The sequence below is a fragment of the Dysidea avara genome, chromosome 9, assembly GCF_963678975.1.
Source record: "Dysidea avara chromosome 9, odDysAvar1.4, whole genome shotgun sequence".
Taxonomy (NCBI): domain Eukaryota; kingdom Metazoa; phylum Porifera; class Demospongiae; order Dictyoceratida; family Dysideidae; genus Dysidea; species Dysidea avara.
Window position 1 is genome coordinate 35,765,351 of NC_089280.1, and position 21,534 is coordinate 35,786,884.

At 39.6% G+C, this 21,534-nt stretch overlaps 1 protein-coding gene and 1 long non-coding RNA gene across 10 annotated transcripts in view; one reads left to right on the forward strand and one right to left on the reverse strand.

Moving 5' to 3' along the window:
- LOC136265955 (E3 ubiquitin-protein ligase COP1-like) overlaps positions 1 to 21,534 on the reverse strand; it is a 66,374-nt gene that overhangs the window by 31,807 nt on the left and 13,033 nt on the right. Inside the window, exons 8-9 of the mRNA XM_066060897.1 lie at positions 8,047 to 8,115; positions 7,899 to 7,958 (exon numbers count right to left, since the gene is read on the reverse strand). Coding sequence (XP_065916969.1) covers positions 7,899 to 7,958; positions 8,047 to 8,115 — 129 coding nt within the window. The remainder of the gene's footprint in view (positions 1 to 7,898; positions 7,959 to 8,046; positions 8,116 to 21,534) is intronic.
- LOC136265957 (uncharacterized) overlaps positions 1,429 to 21,534 on the forward strand; it is a 65,297-nt gene continuing 45,191 nt past the window's right edge. For 2 of the 9 annotated variants that reach the window (XR_010705830.1, XR_010705834.1), the window contains exons 1-13: positions 1,431 to 3,092; positions 3,370 to 3,454; positions 3,658 to 4,348; positions 4,400 to 6,334; positions 6,391 to 6,409; positions 6,456 to 6,661; positions 10,098 to 10,913; positions 10,969 to 11,120; positions 11,177 to 11,253; positions 11,304 to 11,334; positions 18,680 to 18,787; positions 19,773 to 19,842; positions 19,902 to 20,135. This is a non-coding gene — a long non-coding RNA (uncharacterized lncRNA). Of the gene's footprint in view, positions 3,093 to 3,369; positions 3,455 to 3,657; positions 4,349 to 4,399; positions 6,335 to 6,390; positions 6,410 to 6,455; positions 6,662 to 10,097; positions 10,914 to 10,968; positions 11,121 to 11,176; positions 11,254 to 11,303; positions 11,335 to 18,679; positions 18,788 to 19,772; positions 19,843 to 19,901; positions 20,136 to 21,534 lie in introns of all 9 variants that reach the window. The other 7 variants (XR_010705837.1, XR_010705838.1, XR_010705836.1 and 4 more) reach the window with 6 other exon arrangements.

Sequence of the window (21,534 nt, forward strand, 5' to 3'; positions counted from 1 at the left end):
GCACTACACAATCATTGTGTGCTAGTAGTTACGTATTTCAGCTAACTGTCCTGTATCATTGGTTCAGAACTACTGCAGTTCATTGATGCCATAACATCTAACTTGTATTACACAACTAATAGTATTCAATATCACTGAATACTACATTTGTATAGTGTTGTAACTTTGTTGCTACCATTATATTTCTGTGTAAAGTCCTGATACAAGCAACTTGGGAGTGTCCACTGCACTAGACACCTCATCACGGCTGAATGATGTCTGTCCACTGATCGCTGGACAGTTAATCTGTAGGTCTGCGTAGGTGTCTTTTCTGTAGGTAGTTAACTTTCCTGCTTGACCAAGAAAAAATCTTTTAGTTCCTTCATTAGAGACGTGAGGGTGGAAGGGAGTGCCATTAGGGCCGGTTAATAAAACTACCAACTCTTGGAAGGCTACAGACAGCGACATGAGATGTGCAAGTGAAGATGATTATTAATATTAAATTACTAACTATACTCTCTTTTGCCTGGGAAATCAATTCCTGGCAATTTTTTAAAAATTCAGAGAATGGTTTTGTACAGCTGTGTTCAAGTATTATGGTCACTTAATTTCTTAATAACCCACACACACTAGTGGGATGGAACAACACATGAGAGATTGATGTTAAAGTAATATGAAGTAGTGTCTGGACCTGTGCATAGCCTCAAAGGGTAGCTACAATGTAACCTTCCTAATTATATATCTTGTGATCGTTGGGCTGGGAACTACTGGCAGTTTATTGTGATGACACAACATCCAAACAATTCCTTGTGTTGACTAGTAACATTTGGTATCAGGTTTTGGTTGTCAGGTCTTACTTTTGGAAGGCCACGAAAAATGTGTTTTGTGGCTCGAAGAACTGGATATTGACTTCACAAAAGCTAACAGTTTCGACACATACTGTGGATGACCGTATGTTATACCATGTTGTAGAGTTTGTTGTTACAGACTGTAAGTATCTTTGTGAATTTAGTCACTAAATAAACACTAGTACATTTACAGATAGCTGACCACTTCATATTACTATCATACATTGTTGATGTTGTAGTGCGCACGTGTAGTCAAGTGTGTGTGTGTGTAGTGTGTGTGTGTGTAGTGTGTGTGTGTAGTGTGTGTGTGTAGTGTGTGTGTGTGTGTGTAGTGTGTGTGTGTGTGTAGTGTGTGTGTGTAGTGTGTGTGTGTGTGTGTGTAGTGTGTGTGTGTGTGTGTGTAGTGTGTGTGTGTGTAGTGTGTGTGTGTAGTGTGTGTGTGTGTAGTGTGTGTAGTGTGTGTGTGTGTAGTGTGTGTGTAGTGTGTGTGTGTGTGTGTGTGTGTGTAGTGTGTGTGTGTGTGTGTAGTGTGTGTGTGTGTGTGTGTGTGTGTGTGTGTGTGTGTAGTGTGTGTGTGTGTGTGTAGTGTGTGTGTGTGTGTAGTGTGTGTGTGTGTGTAGTGTGTGTGTGTAGTGTGTGTGTAGTGTGTGTGTGTAGTGTGTGTGTAGTGTGTGTGTGTGTGTGTAGTGTGTAGTGTGTGTGTGTGTGTAGTGTGTGTGTGTGTGTAGTGTGTGTGTGTGTGTAGTGTGTGTGTGTGTGTAGTGTGTGTGTGTAGTGTGTGTGTGTAGTGTGTGTGTGTGTGTGTAGTGTGTGTGTGTAGTGTGTGTGTGTGTGTAGTGTGTGTAGTGTGTGTGTGTGTGTAGTGTGTGTGTGTGTAGTGTGTGTGTAGTGTGTGTGCGTGTAGTGTGTGTGCGTGTAGTGTGTGTGTGTGTGTAGTGTGTGTGTGTGTGTAGTGTGTGTGTGTGTAGTGTGTGTGTAGTGTGTGTGTAGTGTGTGTGTGTGTGTAGTGTGTGTGTGTGTGTAGTGTGTGTGTAGTGTGTGTGTGTGTGTAGTGTGTGTGTGTGTGTAGTGTGTGTGTGTGTGTGTGTAGTGTGTAGTGTGTGTGTGTGTGTGTGTGTGTGTGTAGTGTGTGTGTAGTGTGTGTGTAGTGTGTGTGTAGTGTGTGTGTGTGTAGTGTGTGTGTGTGTAGTGTGTGTGTGTGTAGTGTGTGTGTGTGTAGTGTGTGTGTGTAGTGTGTGTGTGTGTAGTGTGTGTAGTGTGTAGTGTGTGTGTGTGTAGTGTGTGTGTGTGTAGTGTGTGTGTAGTGTGTGTGTGTGTAGTGTGTGTGTGTGTAGTGTGTGTGTAGTGTGTGTGTGTGTAGTGTGTGTGTGTGTAGTGTGTGTGTGTGTAGTGTGTGTGTGTGTAGTGTGTGTGTGTGTAGTGTGTGTGTGTGTAGTGTGTGTAGTGTGTGTGTGTGTAGTGTGTGTGTGTGTAGTGTGTGTGTGTGTAGTGTGTGTGTGTGTAGTGTGTGTGTGTGTGTGTGTGTAGTGTGTGTGTGTGTAGTGTGTGTGTGTGTAGTGTGTGTGTGTGTAGTGTGTGTGTAGTGTGTGTGTGTGTAGTGTGTGTGTGTAGTGTGTGTGTGTAGTGTGTGTGTGTGTGTGTGTGTGTGTGTGTGTGTGTGTGTGTGTGTGTGTGTGTGTGTGTGTGTGTGTGTGTGTGTGTGTGTGTGTGTGTGTGTGTGTGTGTGTGTGTGTGTGTGTGTGTGTGTGTGTGTGTGTGTGTGTGTGTGTGTGTAACTGTAAAACTGGGGAAGCAGCCCACCCAGCTGTAACATCAATGGGTAAATGCCCAACTGTCCTTGTCTCGCTTAGCAGCATTGAGGTTGTTGTGGAACATTGGGTTCTGCGATCTCTCTCTGTGAGACCTGGACAGTCCTCCTGTGGGTTACTAGCCCTGCCCCAGGAGAATTTGCCTGCACAAGGCTCAAGTGCCTGAGTGGTGCACAGGCATCCCAGTGCAGGTTCACCGGGTGACAATAGCTGTGCTTTGTTTTTTTGGCTTTGCTTTTGTGTGTGTGTGTGTGTGTGTGTGTGTGTGTGTGTGTGTGTGTGTGTGTGTGTGTGTGTGTGTGTGTGTGTGTGTGTGTTGCCATTCCCTCAGGGCTCCACAAGAAACTACAGTGTATCAGTGGACTCTAGTAATCAGAACTGCTTGGCTGAATGATGTCATAGATCACCGTTGGATCCTATGTGTCATTTGGGATTCTAAGTGCTGAAATTTAAAAGGGTTACATGAAATGTACATACTGTATTTTCTCATATAAAAGTCCAGGTGTTTATTTCTTTCCCAGCAGTTTTGATCTGGCCTGTAAATGAATAGGGCCAGGAAATTATTTTGGATTTAAGTTGTGGTAGAATACCATTGTAAGCATAGGGATCTCTAGTATCAGGGGCTATAGATAGGGAGCATGTAACTCCGTACACTACCAGTGCTACAGATGAAATTCAAATATGGCATCCAGTGTTACTATGTATATAATTGGTTACATCATTCTTACACACAGCAGGGATACACTGAATGGACTGCTACTCCATCGTCTTGTGTGAAGGTAGCAAAGCCGCTTTGATAGGAAGATTGTCGAGTCAAAGGTAAAGCTCGGAATAGTCAAGCGGAGTAATTTCATGTGATTTGCGACTGTGATTCCATAGTTTCACTTTGTAGTAGCGGAAATGTGACGTACTTGAGCATGCAACTTTGTATATTATTCTAATTAGGAAATTACTTATTATAGTACATGGCAGCCATGTTTGAATTCTGCTGTCTACGGAGTTATATGTTCCTTTGTCCATAGGATTTGATGTGCTCCTGGTAGTATACAGTGTGTTGACCTAGTGCAGTGAAGGCAATAACTTATTAACACGATTGTTCGCAGTACCTTCATCTCTCAGATAGTTCTGAACTTACTGTTAACAAGTTTGAAGAAATAGTTGCAGCAAGAGAAGAACTACAGCCACTAACAGTAATAGCATGGGACTCCTACTTGAGACCAGGTGTTCCAAACGTGCTGGAAATACCCTAGCTTATAATTGAGACAGGCGTTTATTTGAAACATGATATGCATGTGCTGTACGAGGCAGCATAGCCAAGTGGTTAGAGCACTGGCCTGGTAATCGAGGTTCAACACTTTCTTATGTTTAAACTGTACTCAAATTGCTCCAGTCTACCTAGTTGTATAATGGGGACCTGGTCAACTGGAGAAACAAATGCCTTATCTTGCTTAGCAGTGGATCTGTGAGACCACAGCAGTCTTTTTGTCAAGTCGTGCCGCAGTTGTCTGCACACAGTTGGATGCCTGAGTGGTGCACAAACATCCAGTGCTGGGGTTTGTATGTATTTGCTGGGTGGCAATAACTGTGTTTTGCATGGCTACTTCAGGCTTGTTACTTATTTTGCTTTTGTGTGTGTTTGTGTGTGAAAACTGTTTTAGGCTAGAAGACTTGATCTTGACTTGATCTTCAGGGTTCACCCAAGCAGAAAAGAAAGTATGTATGAATCACATACATTATTAATAGCTCATTAATTCCTACACTTAGGGCAGTGCTACAATCATGGCTCCTCCTTGAGTGCAGAAAAATCTCAGATGAGTTGAGCACGTATGAAAACTATCGCAAGCTAAACCAGTTTGTGTCGTTATAATGATTGAGGTGTTACTGGTCACATGCTACTACAGTGTATACAAGTTAACAATGATGAGCACAACACACACACAAGTGTTGCACATATTCATGCATATCATATGTGCAAGCACACACTGCACAGATGCAAAAGATAAATGTTCAACTGTTACTTAGCTACGCATTAGCTTCTTAGACCCGGTGGGTAATGATGAGGGCTGGGGAAGTCCCTTGATGAGGGTGTAGAGTTATTATTTCTGGAAGGAGAGCAATGCAATAGCAACTCCAGTATAACGTTACACTAGTTGCTGAACACCTTAGTGTGAGGCCAGGAATCTGGTGCTATTTGATCCAGTCTACATGTCTGCAATGAAAGTGAATGACAAGCATCCTTATCTAATAAAATACCCCCTACAAACTGATTGATATTAATAAAGGTGGATACATAAGCTAAACAAGATCAAGGATAACTCACTTGTAACGTATGTGGCTAACAGGCCTGGAAGAGAGACATCGTTTAATGTGACCTTCAGCACTTGTGCTGTAAAGCCTTGATAAATGTCTACCAAGCCTTGTATCTGTTTCTGCAAATATGTCAATAACAATTGTATTATATTTTCATTGAATTGAAGTGATCAAGTTACTACAGCACATTATTTGTACAATATAGAAAATCATATTTTAGATTGGATCTCTCAATGTTACAAAATTGCCTCTATATGAGGATTGCGGGGTCAGCGATATCGATACGGACACCGTAACTGATGCTGCCTCAACAGGTCCACATTGTTAGTATAAAACTGACAGCCATTTCTCCAGTACAAACACCAGACGTAAAAAGATTCTTCATTACAACACCCTACAATACAACAGAAATTACATGATGCAGTGAAGAAGCAGGAGTAGTACCAGTTACAAAGAGACCACTAAACTATTACACTGAATCATTAGGTCACATAGAAGCCTGCATCAAAGGCCATAGGTTGAAGCCCTTACTGTTTCAACCAAAGAAGCTTCCATTTGCACAAAGCTAAAAATAATACTACAAAGAAATCCAACACACAAACGCTATAATAATTCCTATCCCATCTCTCTCATTACTAACACTGCCTTGAACAAGTTTGCTTCATCCTGCTACTGCATAAAATTAATAGAATACAGCTGGAGGTGTAAAAAGTAGGTAGGCTGTAGATAGCTCCAGAGAACAGCACACCTTCTCATTGATAGTAAGCTTATGTGTGAATAGATAACTCCTGTTTTGTACCTAAAGGTGGTAAATTGGCTGCAAAAGATTACAATAAATAAAAGAGATAACAAATTCTACCACAATAAACCACCTAGTACTTCCAGTAATCCATTGATCACATGGATTATTACTGAAACCATGCTAGAGTGGAGTTAGCAGTTTTGTGCAGAAGCCTACAGCTACAATGTACTGTATGAATACTAAAGACCTCAAAAGGTATCATCAAGAGTTAATAATATGGAGAGGAGAGTATATAACACGCTGTATAGATCCTTTCAATACTATCATTCATCTCTCAAAACCATTTCCTGCTCCTTTGCCCAGTTTCTGCTTCAAATGTGTCATATAAGTCAATCTATTCAAATACAAGCTGCGGCTCTTATGAAAATAATTTAAGGCTGTGGAGCAGCTACTACCTGGGGGTGGCTATTACATGAGCTGCTGCTATTAATCGGTTAAATACAGTATATTATGTGTGTGTGTATGTGCGCGTGTGCGTGTATGTCTGTGTCGATATTAACAGCTTCCTTGCACACATAGGAAAGTTCAACGATCAAACAGTAGCTTGGCTCCCTCTTGGACACAGGACAGAATGATGAATTGTGCAGGTATGAAAATTACAACAAGCTAAACCAGTTTGTGTTTACTACAAGTGATTCACTAGAAGTGCTACTAGTGGAAAAGTACGTACAATATCGTACACAAACTACACGTATTATGATACTGTAGCAGATACAACAGTTGTGACTGGATTTGTGAAAATGTATCTTTTGGGCACACATCCACTTTGTGGAAAGTCCCTATCTATACAGAAGTTTGGCAAGCAGTGAGGTCAACTCAGGATGATATCCCACTATACATCATGCAACTAGAATTGGCTGTGATAACTTGAGGAATGCTGATGCTGGTTATGTGAACGAGTTGAACTATTCCAAGTGAGGAGACCCGGCAGAACAATCAAGCATTGCGTCAAGCTTGTTACGCTAGAATGAGTGTAGAGTTGCTGTTGTAAAGCATAGCAACACAAGGGCTCGTGTTTCTAGTGTACCATCTGTACACAATATAGTACAGTAACTAGTTGTACTGTGGGTGTAGCCTTGGCAGCTACACCCACTACACACACACATGTGCATTAACTACATTACAATGCTCTTGTCCAGTATGTATATAGTGTTGTACTGTTTTCACACACAGTATATATTCAAACACTGCAACCATCATTGACCTTACCGGCCTAGTCAGAAAACTTAATTACAGGTTTTTGCAATTGAATTCGGCGACTTTGCAATTGAATTCGTCCCGTTTGCAATTGAGTTCGTCGCTGTTGCAATTGAATTCATCCCGTTTGCAATCAAATTCGTCGGTTTTGCAATTGAATTCGTCCCGTTTGCAATTGAATTCGTCGCTTTTGCAATTGAATTCGTCGCTTTTGCAGTTAAATTCGTCCGTAACAAGAATGGCAGCTGGAGCAAACACGAAAACATGATGTAGCAGCTGCTACAAGAACTTGTTCAAGTACAACGGTAGTAAACAATTCTTTATAAGGCAATAATTCTTCCTCTACAGCCTATCCAGCAACATTCCAAACTCTACTACGCCATTCGCGATGGGTGTGGTCACTCGCGAGCAAGTTAATTAACTTGTTAGACAGCTATCAGCTTCACGTACTACCAGCTTCAATTACCTTCTAGTGTCTCAAGTGTAACTCTCCAAGGCATAAATAGTTCATCTCTTAATGAACGGGTTGGTTTCTTGGAGCCGTTTTGTTTATGACGAATTGTAATGCAAACACGACGAATTCTATTGCAAAACCGACTAATTCAACTGCAAAACCGACGAATTCAATTGCAAAACCGACGAATTCAATTGCAAACGGGACGAATTCAATTGCAATACCGACGAATTCAATTGCAAACGGGACGAATTCAATCGCAAAGGCGACGAATTCAATTGCAAAAACCTGTAACATGGTCATATGACAGTATAATATATTCTATTTAGTAGTTTAAGGTATGCAAGTTGTGTGTGCTTGTGTGTTGTGCCTCGAGCCCAAACATAGATGGGAAGCATATTCAGTCATGCAATCATTTAAATAGAAATTTTTTTAAAAATCTGAGTAGGGGATTCCCAACTGAAATGATTCCTCTTTACACTCGAGTACATTTAACTCACATCAATCGACTTGAGGTCCTGAGCAATCAAATCTACTTGTTGTGTTTGCAGTTTAATATCCTGTAAGGCAATAAACGCTTTAAAATTTTCACTCATGACTATTTCTATAACATATTGTCTCTAGTACATTTAGCACATATCTACTTACTTCAATCTTTCTTTGCTTCAAAGTTGTAAGAAATGATTTTTGAGCCTCTAAGTCTGATATTTTCTTTTGCTATAAAAATGTGAATTGACAGACAATCATTACATGTATTAAGCGTGTGTGTGTGTGTGTGTAGTGTGTAGTGTGTGTAGTGTATGTAGTGTGTGTGTAGTGTATGTGTGTGTGTGTGTGTAGTGTGTTTGTGTGTGTGTGTGTGTAGTGTGTAGTGTGTGTAGTGTATGTAGTGTGTGTGTAGTGTATGTGTGTGTGTGTTTTTAGTGTGTATGTAGTGTGTGCATGTAGCGTGTGTAATGTGTATGTAGTGTGTGTGTTGTGTGTGTATGTAGTGTGTGTAATGTGTATGTAGTGTGTGTGTTGTGTGTGTATGTAGTGTGTGTAGTGTGTGTGTGTTTTTAGTGTGTATGTAGTGTGTGCATGTAGCGTGTGTAATGTGTATGTAGTGTGTGTGTTGTGTGTGTATGTAGTGTGTGTTGTGTGTGTGTGTATGTAGTGTGTGTGTGTGTGTGTATGTAGTGTGTGTGTTGTGTGTGTATGTGTGTGTGTGTGTGTGTGTGTTTTTAGTGTGTATGTAGTGTGTGTAATGTGTATGTAGTGTGTGTGTTGTGTGTGTATGTAGTGTGTGTTGTGTGTGTGTGTATGTAGTGTGTGTGTTGTGTGTGTGTGTAGTGTGTGTGTGTGTGTGTGTGTGTGTTTTTAGTGTGTATGTAGTGTGTGTAATGTGTATGTAGTGTGTGTGTGTGTGTGTATGTAGTGTGTGTTGTGTGTGTGTGTGTGTGTTTTTAGTGTGCATGTAGCGTGTGTAATGTGTATGTAGTGTGTGTGTGTGTGTGTATGTAGTGTGTGTTGTGTGTGTGTGTTTTTAGTGTGTATGTAGTGTGTGCATGTAGCGTGTGTAATGTGTATGTAGTGTGTGTGTGTGTGTGTATGTAGTGTGTGTAGTGTGTGTGTGTTTTTAGTGTGTATGTAGTGTGTGCATGTAGCGTGTGTAATGTGTATGTAGTGTGTGTGTTGTGTGTGTATGTAGTGTGTGTTGTGTGTGTGTGTATGTAGTGTGTGTGTGTGTGTGTGTGTAGTGTGTGTAATGTGTATGTAGTGTGTGTGTTGTGTGTGCATGTAGCGTGTGTAATGTGTATGTAGTGTGTGTGTTGTGTGTGTATGTAGTGTGTGTTGTGTGTGTGTGTGTATGTAGTGTGTGTTGTGTGTGTGTGTGTATGTAGTGCCAGAAATATCAGTGGCCATTTTTCGAGCAATATGACGTTTTGACCGACTATTTGGAGGCTTGTTCGGTCAAACGTCCGACAAGCAGCAAGACACAGTTGGTAAAAACTCACACAATTAAAAATTAATCAAGCTATAACGGATGTCACCGGGGGATGTCATATCAAGTTGATAGTGTACCTCACAGCTGCTCAACGTCCCCCAGCGATGATGCGACCATTTAATAGGAGCCCATATGAAAATGGGTTCCTAAAATGTATGTTGTGGAGTCAGAAATGTTTCTAGGTGTTCCATGTGCTGGTGACCTGTGAAGGATTGTTCATGGTGTCCAATAGTATCCTGTGATCCTGTCCTCTGAAGCACGTCAACTACATACCACTTGCTGTTCCCAGGAGACAAGATGGCCAATCAAATCAGGAAACGGCCTACCAAATATAATCTTGCTAGGACATTTGACCAGTCAATGACAAATTCTTATTTCTGGCACTGGTGTGTATGTGTAGTGTGTTCTGGGGGGGGGAAGCAAATCCAACCGTAATGTCTCCATCTCCAGTGTTGCAACCTATCTGTGAGACATGGCATAGTCTTCTTGCAGGTTTTTAGTCCCTCCCACCCAAGATCTGCCTGCTAGTTTGGCAATAGCAGTGTTTCTCATTAGTGTGTGTATGTGCGTGTGTATGAGTTGGCATAACAGATATAGTGGTTCACCTATGACACACACAAAATAAGGACTTGGATAAAAGTGCTAACTCATTCTAGCATCACCATATCAGTGCGTATTGGTACGATCATTCATTTCTATCTATTTACAACAGATTCAACAATGATAAAGTGGCACAGTACGGAGTTAGCCGACAGCGCCAGAAGAGAGGTACTCGGTTGGTGCTACGTTTTCAACCTTGTCTACCACACACAGAATATGCATATATTTATTGTTGTGATGTTTTGAACATTGATCTTATTTCATTGGATTGTTAAATGATTATGTCAGATATATAATACAATTATTCTACTAAAGTTTTAGATTGGAGTTACGATCTGGAATAGAATCAAACTAGTTAATCATTGACTGGAGTGAGTGTTCTCAATGAAATGGGCATATTAAGTGGTGCTCCTCCAACTTGTGTATATCTTCTGTAAAGAACTGACAACCCTTCATGTGGTATAGGCACCACAGAACGAAGTGCTCTTGATCTGGAAACCTACAACATAAAATGAATTTTTTGGATGCATAGCAGAAGCAGTGCAGGACACCAGTTACACACACCATTATGCTACAAAAGTTCTTAAACACAGTTCTAAAGGTTATACAAAGGCTGCATAGAAGCCTACTGCATGCATAGGACGAAGCCCCTTACTTTACCAGACAAAGAAGCTTACAAGATAAGGCTACCTACCTACAGTACAAAGCAAACAAAGCCTATCCCATCGTTACTGCAACACACAATTTATTGTTTTACCTGGACTGCAGCACCATCTTGACAATTGAATGCATGAAAATATTAGAGGTGTTAAAGTATAGGTGCCTGAAGGGAAATAATTCTAATGTGTAAGAAGAGGCTAGAAGAGGCTAGTTAGCTGTTGTGTTAAAGGAAACAGCTACTAAAATCTTGTGGGCTGCATCTACTGTGGTGAGTCAGCTGCAAGAGTCCGTAATGAATTATTATAAACCACTGCAACTGCTAGCAAATACCAACTCTACCACACTATTAAGGTGGTAGTGCTAGTGTTTCCAATAACGCACTAACTATTAGTGGAACCACGTGAGTGTTGATGTTGAGTCAGCATCTTTGATGCAGAAGCCATTAGCTTGCCAGTGAATACTGAAGACTTCAAAGGTATCATATTAGTTGTACAAACATTAGATGGGCATGCTTTTTCACGTTTGATACAGGTACCAAATAAGTGAGACAGGAAACAGCCTACAACTTCAGGCCCACGAAGTTTACAGCATAACTTTCGCAGAATGTCGTAGGTTTATAAAAACACAATATTGGACTGTGTAAACGATTGTATTTCAGGGCCAAACATGGACGATTCGGCCGTCATCGGGTAAGCGATAAATAGAAGTGTTGTGTGCAAACAAAGGATGAAACCTGAAACCATAAAAGAGTTCCATCCTAGCTCACGTGATCCACAAAAACACTTCTGAATTTTACACATATTGTAGTCGACAGTTTTTAAATTTAGCACAAGTCAATTCCCAAATAAGGCTAATCAAACATACAGTTTAGTAGACATTTTGTCAGCAAGTTTACATTGTTGACGCACGATCACATTTCCCGTCAAATTAATTATCAGCTGATTAACACTTATTACAACAGTAACAACAACTAATTTGTTATCAGACAGCTAACGTTGGCTGGTTGTCTAGGTGACCAACCTCGCTTAGTGTCTGAATCATGAAGGTGTGGACATAATAAAAATGGCTGCTAATTATTAAAACAAAGAATATGCCAAAGTCTTGTGAAATTTACTACTTTTATCAGTTACTGGAGAATGGACACAAGAGGCAGAGCCTGTTGGAGGTGTTACCATGAGCCAAGGAAAAGAAACCATCCAATATATTAAAGTAGAACAAACACTGATGATGTGACTTGATCAGTTAGTGGACAAGTTAGTGTACGTGTGACTGCTTAATCATCACAACTGGTCCCTGGTAAAAGCTGTTGTTTATAGCTCCTTTTATTGTGGTATTGATGAGCTGTAGCATTTGTGGTTTAGTTGGGAAAGTCAAATACTGTGTTTGGAATAGCTGAAAGAAGGTTTGTGAGGGATCTGGAGCACAAATGGCCAGAAAAGGTTACTTCATACCTTTATTATTAATAAGAAGGCATCTGGGGATGGAGACGTTTGATTATCCTTTTAGTCCACACACTACAGCGGAGGCCATTGTTGTCTCAAATGTCAATATTTAAAATGATACTATTGTATACGTACAATTTTCAAGGTATGTAATTTTCACAGATCAACAAATTTCAGGATTTCGCAGTTTTATTTTTGAGGATCACATGTCTTTCACTGAGGGTTAGAGCTAACCTGATAATTGTTCATTTTTAGGATTTTGTGGAAACACGAAATCCGCAAAAATTACGTACCTCGAAAATTGGTACACATACGGTAGTACATACTGTATGGCAGAATATTTTGGAGGGGGAATTTTTGTGGATTGCCACCATCCAAAATTTCAAGGAAGAAGATCATGTCTTGCCATTTTGTTCGAGCTGCAAATTTTGAGGGGGATAATTTTCATGGATAGCTGCCAATCTCAAAAAATCTCCCTATGCCTGAAAGATTCAATTGTGGTTAGGCAGTAAGTAACGCTGTAGCTACGATTGTTGGATACTGAAACGCCTTCATTTGAGTGCTCCTTGTGGTAACACTTCAATTTGTGGTAATCATCACATGAGCATTCAGGGCCGGATCTAGCACTTGAATGGTGGTCGGGCCATCTGAGTAGACTATAAGCAGCTGTTGTTGAATCCCCCCCCCCCCCCAAGGAAAATTTTGAACAATTAGTGCTCTCAAATGGCATCTGGAGCACTTTCAGCATCAAACCTTATGTTTAGAATTACTAGCGATTATTGTAAGAATAACTTGAAAACAGTCAAATAGAAGATTTCATTAGAATGGTACTATTCTGCTGCTTTTCTCTTTGATGGCTTGTGGAAATCAGTTCACCAACATCTCCAGTAGTAGCTGGGAGAGTAATTACAACTTCTACAGCCTCACAATGGCAAGCACTGTTTGCATGCTTCTTCAAAACAACAGTTGCATCTTTCCAAATTGAAAATCCCTTCGAAACCTATTATATACAGGTAACATTTACTTAATACTCATCACAACATCAATTCTAATTTAATAGCTAGCTAGCTATCTAACATCATGTGCACAGCACAGACTGCATTAATTTATATCAACTTACAAAAGCAGCATCACCATGAAGACTTCTTATTTTCTTTTCCTTAAATCCTATGACACAGGTATGGCAGTACACACTGTCACTGGTTTTGGCCACTGTTGAAACCACGACGGCTGGCAGGATTGATATACTACCTTGGTTTGGCCAAAACATCTCTTTGGAAAAGCAAAATTAGTTGGTTGGTGATGAGTGTTCACGAGTCCACTGATAAAGACAAATTCTACGAGGCTCGCCATAGATCGCATGTGCACATTTTGTTAATCGCATGTGCATGCTTTATTAACAGCAAATGCACTTTTTAAAAATAGCTGTCCAAAACTGGTACGGTCAAAACCGCACTGGCCATACTGCTAGATCCAGCCTTGGCATTGATTTATTCCCACAATCAACTTCGGTCTGAGCTTGTATAAAACAAACAAAGGGCGGTACCACTACCTCATCCACATCAAGGCCATGCTTGCTTTGATGAAAGTGGCCTGCTCTTTTAGAAGTGCAACCACTTTCCCGGGATACATTTCAATGTATGCCAGTGTACATTTAGATGTCTTCCTGCGTTGAGGTATACATGGCAAATGTATCCTCTGGAATTCCTTTGATCTGAGGTGTCAAAGTGTTACATTTGTAAGTTATGACCATTTAATTAAGCACCTGTAGTTTATTTTCCATTTTGTCATTGTACAAATCAATTTTCTGTTGTAAGTTCTTGGCTTCTAGAGCTGAAACCTTGGTTGGCTAATTGTGACCCGCTGAGTGAAAACCAGCCGTTCTTGCAAAATAGAATAAATGTGTTGAAATAAACCAGGTACATGTGCTACAAAAAAATTTTACGCATGTTTCAATTGCTTTGTTATGTACCGAAACAAAGTTCAAACCAATAAAACCTATACATCATCAGATTCTCCTGTTCATTGGGAATATGAAAATCTTTGTTTCATGTACATACAGCATACAGTACGTGAGTTATGGGCACTTATTTACAATGCGGTAGAAATAAAGTTTATCGTCATTTAATTGTTGAAATGACCTTCTTCTTTCTTTGTCCACATAGAGACGTACAGGGATAACACCATTCCTTTATTTATGTGCCAGTTCATGGTGAACAGACTGAGCCACATCCCATCTTCGTAGCTTGTTTCAGTCGTGAGTTATGGTCGATTAAGTAAGTGCCTATAATTTATTTGCTGTATTGTTGCTGTACAAATTGAGTTTATTCGTGTTCCAACTGTCTAGTGCTATAACTCCAAGACTACTCATCACAAAAGGCTGAAACTTTGGCTGTCCACTCCTTTGTTACTATAGATAACAGAGAACAATAAAATGGAATTTGAGGAATGTGCAAAAACGGCCTGTTTTTGCTCAGCTGGTTACAATTGGGTGTATAAATAGGGGTGCCTTGGTTGCTATGGTACTTCTAGGATTAAGTGAGAAGGGAGTGAGATAGTAACCAAGGAATAGTAACTGACAACTGTCTTGCAATCTTCTGTACCAAATGGATGGTCCTACATATTTTAGTTCATGGGAGCACATAAGCACCACGAGCGTTACTATTCAGTGGACTGGACTACTGGACTGGATGGAACACTCCGGACTGGACTGACGTATTTTCTGGTTTTTGCACATTCTATGGTTGGATTTATGGAGTCTTGCTAGTAAGTACCCTTAGGGCACCTGCAGCCCACTTCTAAACGCTGAAGACGAGCGGGTGGGATATGCGAAAATTGTATTTCACTACTGTTCATTATGCCACTATACAGCACTGGTGTGTAGTAATGCTGCAGGCAGTGTAGTAATGCTGCAGGCAGTGCAGGGAATGTGACAGCAATAGTTAAGCAGCGATCAACTTGCCAATAGACAATATTCTTCTTGGAGCAAGTTTGAGGTGCAAGCTAGTCTCACTAGTCTTGCTGCAGACTTCTGTATCAGTGCAGGGGCTTATCAGTTAAAGATTACAAGTGCCCGTGCTGAAAAATCTCTGCCCTTGCACTGAACTAGAGGTCTGGCGATGCGAGACTAGCTTGTTCCTCAAGCTTGCTCTTAGGATATCTCGAAGGATATTGTCTACTGGCAAGTTGATCACTGGTTAACTAATGCTGTCACATTCCCTGCACTGCCTACAGCATTACTACACACCAGGGTAAGGAATAAGTGTTGTATAGTGGCATAATGAACAGTAGTAAAATTATTAAGAGACAGTTTTCGCATATTCCACTGTTCGTCTTCAGCATTTAGAAGCGGGCTGCAGGTGCCCTAAGGGTGCTTACTAGCAATACTCTGTAAATCCAACCATAGAACGTGCAAAAAGTAAAAGTATATCAGTCCAGTAGTCCAGTCCAATGTTTCAATCTAATAGTCCAGTCCACTGAATAGTAACACCTTAAGCATCACAAGGTTTGTTGTAACACCATTTCAACAGTTTTAATGTCATGTTTCTTCCCTACTAAACAACAAGTACCATCTCACTAGTAGTGGGGTAGCAAGGTAAAACAGTACACTTAATACCTGATCATATTCCAAGTGAACCACAAAGTCATTTATCTCATTCCTACCAAAACAATCTCAGAAACTAAACCACTCCATGGAGGGAAATTTCTCTGCAGTACTCACCACCATACTTGTAGTATTGAGTAGGGAAAATTAATAGATTGGCCTCACTAATATTTTCCCTGTAACCAGTTGGTAAAGTCCCAGTTAACTGTGTGAAGTAATAAAAATAAAATTATCCACTACATCAAAGGCTACTACCACAATCCTTTGATGATCCTCATCTGGTCTCGTAAATATATATATTTGACTAATATAATATGACATTTCTTATGATCCTTGGCTTGGTAAACACCTCATACAGGTTCTGTCTTCTGTGTTCCCCTCCAACTGCTAAAATTAGAATTAAAGTTAAGAAATTCACACAGTGTTGTTTGGTAGTGTGGGCCCTTCATGCATAGGGAGATGTTCGTTGAGTTAAATTAAGAGGGCTTATTCTTTGTGCATCCTTGTCACAAACTTCATACAAGCCCAAAAATATTACTCCCATTAGCCACATGCATTGACCTTCATTGTAGCTAGCTAGTAACAGTGTAATGAACAAACATTGAGAGATCAGTTGACTATAATCCAATCCCAACGACTAATAGATCAGTTCAGGTGTGGCATATGATAACCAGTTAATCTACAATGTTTGGATACCACCCAGACACACTAACTATCAACAGTACAGAAGCTACAACTAGTGTTACTAAAAGTATATATCCTCTCCGTGCTGTCAATACGAAGTTGGAATTTTCGCGGGCTACCAGTCTGTTGATATTCATACACATGTTAATCCACAGCCTAATTTGACAGTCCACAGAGAAGCCTAACTAGTTAACGGCAACTAAAAACATATCACAAACTATTTCAAGTGTCTGGGATAGTTTGTATACTGAAAACTTAGAAGTTAAACAAGCAAAAACATGTTAAAGCGTGAATTTTCATGCCCAACCAAGTAACAGGTGGCCCCGAAACTTTAACGGCTTCCCACAATTAAGTTACTGCTGAAACCACAGCAAAGCTAGAAGCCTTATCAACCCATCCGAAGTTCTGAAAGATATTCACGATATCAATAGTGCACACGTATCAACCACAAGAAGTTTCAGTTATAACCGAGAGCCAATGAATACATTATCTTGATCCAGTAGCATTGTAACACTGCAGTAAGAAGTTAGATTTTGCAGCAGCGCACGATTCACACTCCATGAAAGTAACTGCTGTTATACATTGCTAAACTGCTTTAGATTTTGCAGCAGCGAACGATTCACACTCCATGAAAGTAACTGCTGTTATACATTGCTAAACTGCTTTAGATTTTGCAGCAGCGCACGATTTACACTCCATGAAATATAACTGCTGTTATACATTGCTAAACTGCTTTAGATTTTGCAGCAGCGCACGATTCACACTCCATGAAAGTAACTGCTGTTATATACAATTATACATTGCTAAACTGCTTTAGATTTTGCAGCAGCACACGATTCACACTCCATGAAAGTAACTGCTGTTATACATTGCTAAACTGCTTTAGATTTTGCAGCAGCGCACGATTCACACTCCATGAAAGTAACTGCTGTTATACATTGCTAAACTGCTTTAGATTTTGCAGCAGCGCACGATTTACACTCCATGAAAGTAACTGCTGTTATACATTGCTAAACTGCTTTAGATTTTGCAGCAGCGCACGATTTACACTCCATGAAAGTAACTGCTGTTATACATTGCTCTATTGCACAATGAAATAATTTTGAAGGTGCCACTAGCTCAGCCTAGTAGCTGAAAAGATAAGCTTCCTTTGCTTTGGTAATGCTAGTTGTATTGGAAGAACTGCCGTATAGCGGGATATTTCCGGAAGGCTAAATTTAAAAAAAAAACGCTGCTTGATTAGAGTTTGAAAAAATTTCAAAACAGATCTTCTTTACCACGCCACACCATAGGTAAGGATTTGAGAATTTCACATACAATGGCTGCCTGGATCATGCACAGTGAAATTCAGGGAGTGAAAATGTCAGAGTATATTTTTGTATGTAAATATGATGATTCTGATGCAAGTGAGCTTTAGTTAAGCTAAGAAATAGATATTGATAAAGGCTTTGATAGGATCACATCTACCCCTTCCTCCTTCATGGCTTGAACATCTATTAACCCCCACGAGTTGCATGGCCAATCCGAACAACCTGCAGATTGAGTCACAACTAGTTGTCGGTCCTTAGCCTAACCTCAGGCTACTAAACAAGTTTCCAGCCACAGCCATACAACACACGATGGTTGGTTCAAGCAGAGATATTCACTTTCATGACTCGTGATGCTGCTCAAGGTAACTACAAGCTGAACCATCCAATGAATGGTACAGTGGATAGCTATATAGCAGCTAACTGATATATATATCTGAACTTTGTTTTACCAATTTCACCTTGTAAGTTGGAAATTTCACCTTTGATCCTGGTTGTGCAATTTTGTGCTCCATGCTGTTGCTGGACAACTGGCTAAGCTAGCAGTAAATTCTGTAAGTACATATTAGAGATGTAACAATTATCAATACATCGTGTATCATATCATTTTAAGACAATATCGCTGTATCAATATATCGACATATCGTGGCTTGTTAACATGGCTGACAATCAAATTATTGTACATTGTGGTTAAACTGAGTATGTAATGCTTCTCAAAGAAAAATTAGCTCACTTATTTTTCTTAAAAAAAACAAACAAACAAAAACATTAAAAAACAACATAGACCATTGCTTAGACTCCACTTTGTATCACACAATATATCGCTGTAACGTGATACACCAGAGGTAATATATCAATACGTCTATACACTGTATCGTTGCATCTCTAGTACGTAAGTGTATAGATTGCGTGTACCCTCAGGGGTGTCCTCCAAGCTTCAGTTCCTACATGTAGTGTGTGTACCACATGTACATCTATGCATTGTTCTCCCTTTAAGGGAAGCATACAGTGATGAACTGCATCCAAACCATAATGTCTGCCATCCACCCAACAAGTGGCTTAGAGTGAGGAGTTGGGAGCTTTTAACTGCTAATACACTGCTAATGTAAGTTGACAGTTATTGGCATCATTTTGTCAAGGGATTGTAATAGTTCACTGCAGTGACTTATGAACTTCTGGTTTGAACTATTAGTCTTTAGTAATCTCTTAGCACACCAAACTTTAATTATCTTGTGTGAGTGAACATCATGTGATAAGTAAAATCACAAAACCTATCGTAATTATCAGCTACTATCAGCACCTGTACTTCAATTATTGGTAGATTGTGTGAGTAATTACCTCTCTGGTGCCTTGTTGGTTCTTTGTGAGTGAAAGTTTTGTGGGATATACAGTCCTTTGGATAACTCTGTTTCACAGAAGTTTTATGAAGATGATGAGGCCTGCTGAGATGTTCAGCTACAAAATTATTTTTTACACAATTTCATGGCTAGTCAGCATAGCTCGTAGAGCACTTTAGGAACAAATATTTTAGAGGGTAAAACACCCTACAATGTTACTGATATACTCCATAATACACTATGTAGTCTGTATACTTTACAAGTGCCAATAATTGGTACTTTTTGATAATTGGCGAGTTACACTAACGTGGGTGGAAAGGCTCTAAGAATGGCTGCCAAGGAAATGGGCAGCATATATAATCAGGAATCTTGAAATAGTCTCTTTGTAATGAGCAGCCAAATTACTTCTCAAAACTTCATTAATTTTTGTTCCTAAACACTCAAAAATGATATGTCCGTCACTCACCTTAGCTTCAGTCATACAATATTTCACTACATGGGATTACTAGAATTCTTTAATACATAGATTGGTAGCAATTTCAAAGTACCCCTAGTGATGTTAACTTGTACAGAGACATGAGAAACTTGTATGGTATTTGTTAGGCAGTCACCTGTAATATACTTTGACCAACCCACACTACAACCAAACACTACACAAAACGTGGCATTGTGGTGGCTGCTGCTAACACCCAACTTTACCAGGCATCAGCTATTTGTTGGAAGTTGTTTAGAGCGATTTGTTCTGTTCTCTAGATGACACGACAGCGCAGAAAATGAAAAATCGGTGAGAAGCACCTGCAGCCAATTATGTCCAGCTGTTATCGTGAGTACTCTCTACAGAAACTCGACTATACAATAATTGATATCTATTGTTTCTTTTAGACATTTTACACACCAGGTTGTGGTTACTATGTCAAAGTCTCCAAGCAACCACATCACATAATAGAACAGTTATTCACTTGTTCTTTATATTATTACAATAATTTTGCAATGCACAACAGTTCTTGCCAATATTATTAGGATGCACACACTGAACTGTATCCCTCATACATGTAGAGAGAGAAAGTTAGAGAACAAGAAGATGATATCAACTCTATAAGAACACTTCAACTACTGGTGAGTCTATACTGTAACAGTAGGTTATTTCTGAGAATAGCTTTTCACAATTCAATCATTTCTCTTGTTAAAAATCAGTCATTTACCTAGTTAACTACTCAATAGCAATGATGTGCAAATTATCTACTCAGAAATATCCTGCTAGCTATAAGTACAAGTAAGTTATAATAGTAACCAATTGCAAGAGCATTGAATGGCATACTACCCCATGATTAATGATTGTGTAGAGAAACATGGATATTTCAGTTGCATGAGTGGTACATGTCTTTGTTTACCAGCTTGTTGTGTTATTCCAACAAGTATTTAACAGTTGTTGTACCAGGAAAGTGTATTAAGGACCCAAGATAACTCCAGCTCACTCTTGTCACACAAACAAGCATGTAGCTATGCTTTCAGGATCCACAAGATTTCTAACATTAGCTATTTCACTTTAATATGATCTTTTTCTTTGTTTTCACTTGGTTTAGTGGCTAAATACAGCAGCCATTAATGGCAACATCAGCAAACAATCACTGTTACTCTATGCAATGATTAATCACAAGGTAATACACCGTTTGATACTCTTATACACTCGTGGTACTTGTGTAGTTGTATACACTAATACTAAGAGCACAATAGCACTGCAAGACTTCTCAAGCTTGTAAAGGGTTCAGCATGACACATATCCCTACTGTGCTCAAGAAAATGCACAGTAGGGATATAGCTAACACTTCTTATTGTTTTACTGTGTTATATTTAGCATCATGTGCTACTCCATTACTTTTTATCGATGTGCTATAGTCTCTATTCTAGTTGAAATGGTGAACTCACACATACTGCATCTGAAATGGTGCTACACGCCCCAGCTATATCAATTATTGTCTGAGAGTGAAGCATCCATTACACTTCATTGTCAGCTATGTTCAACCAATTACACAGCATTACGAATCAAAAACTGTTCGAAAAGCACCTCTGCAATCCACGCATAACCGAAAGAAAGAAATGGTGCTGTGCGCCCCAGTTATATCAATTATTGTCTAAGAACTGTCAGTGTCATTTTGGTCCAACAACGCCAGAATGATTTTAAGATACTGGGCTTTGTAGTGTGGAGACACTGATTTCCCTGCTCTCAATGTCTAGTCAGTTTTATAATTATAATTTTAGCGTAGTTACATAAGTTAGCTTGTAGTTTAGTTTAATAGCTAGTTATTTTGTTTGTTTACACATCTCAATAGATCTGTATTACGTTAATTTACATGTCTTTTCCTTCATATTATTGTCTGAAAAGTGAAGTATCCATTACGCTTCGTTGTCGGCTATGTTGAAAAGCACCTCTGCAATCAAAATAGCCAATATGAAAAATACGGATGATTTCATTTCAAAGGGAAGCCATCACATGCTACCACCAAATCGACACTTT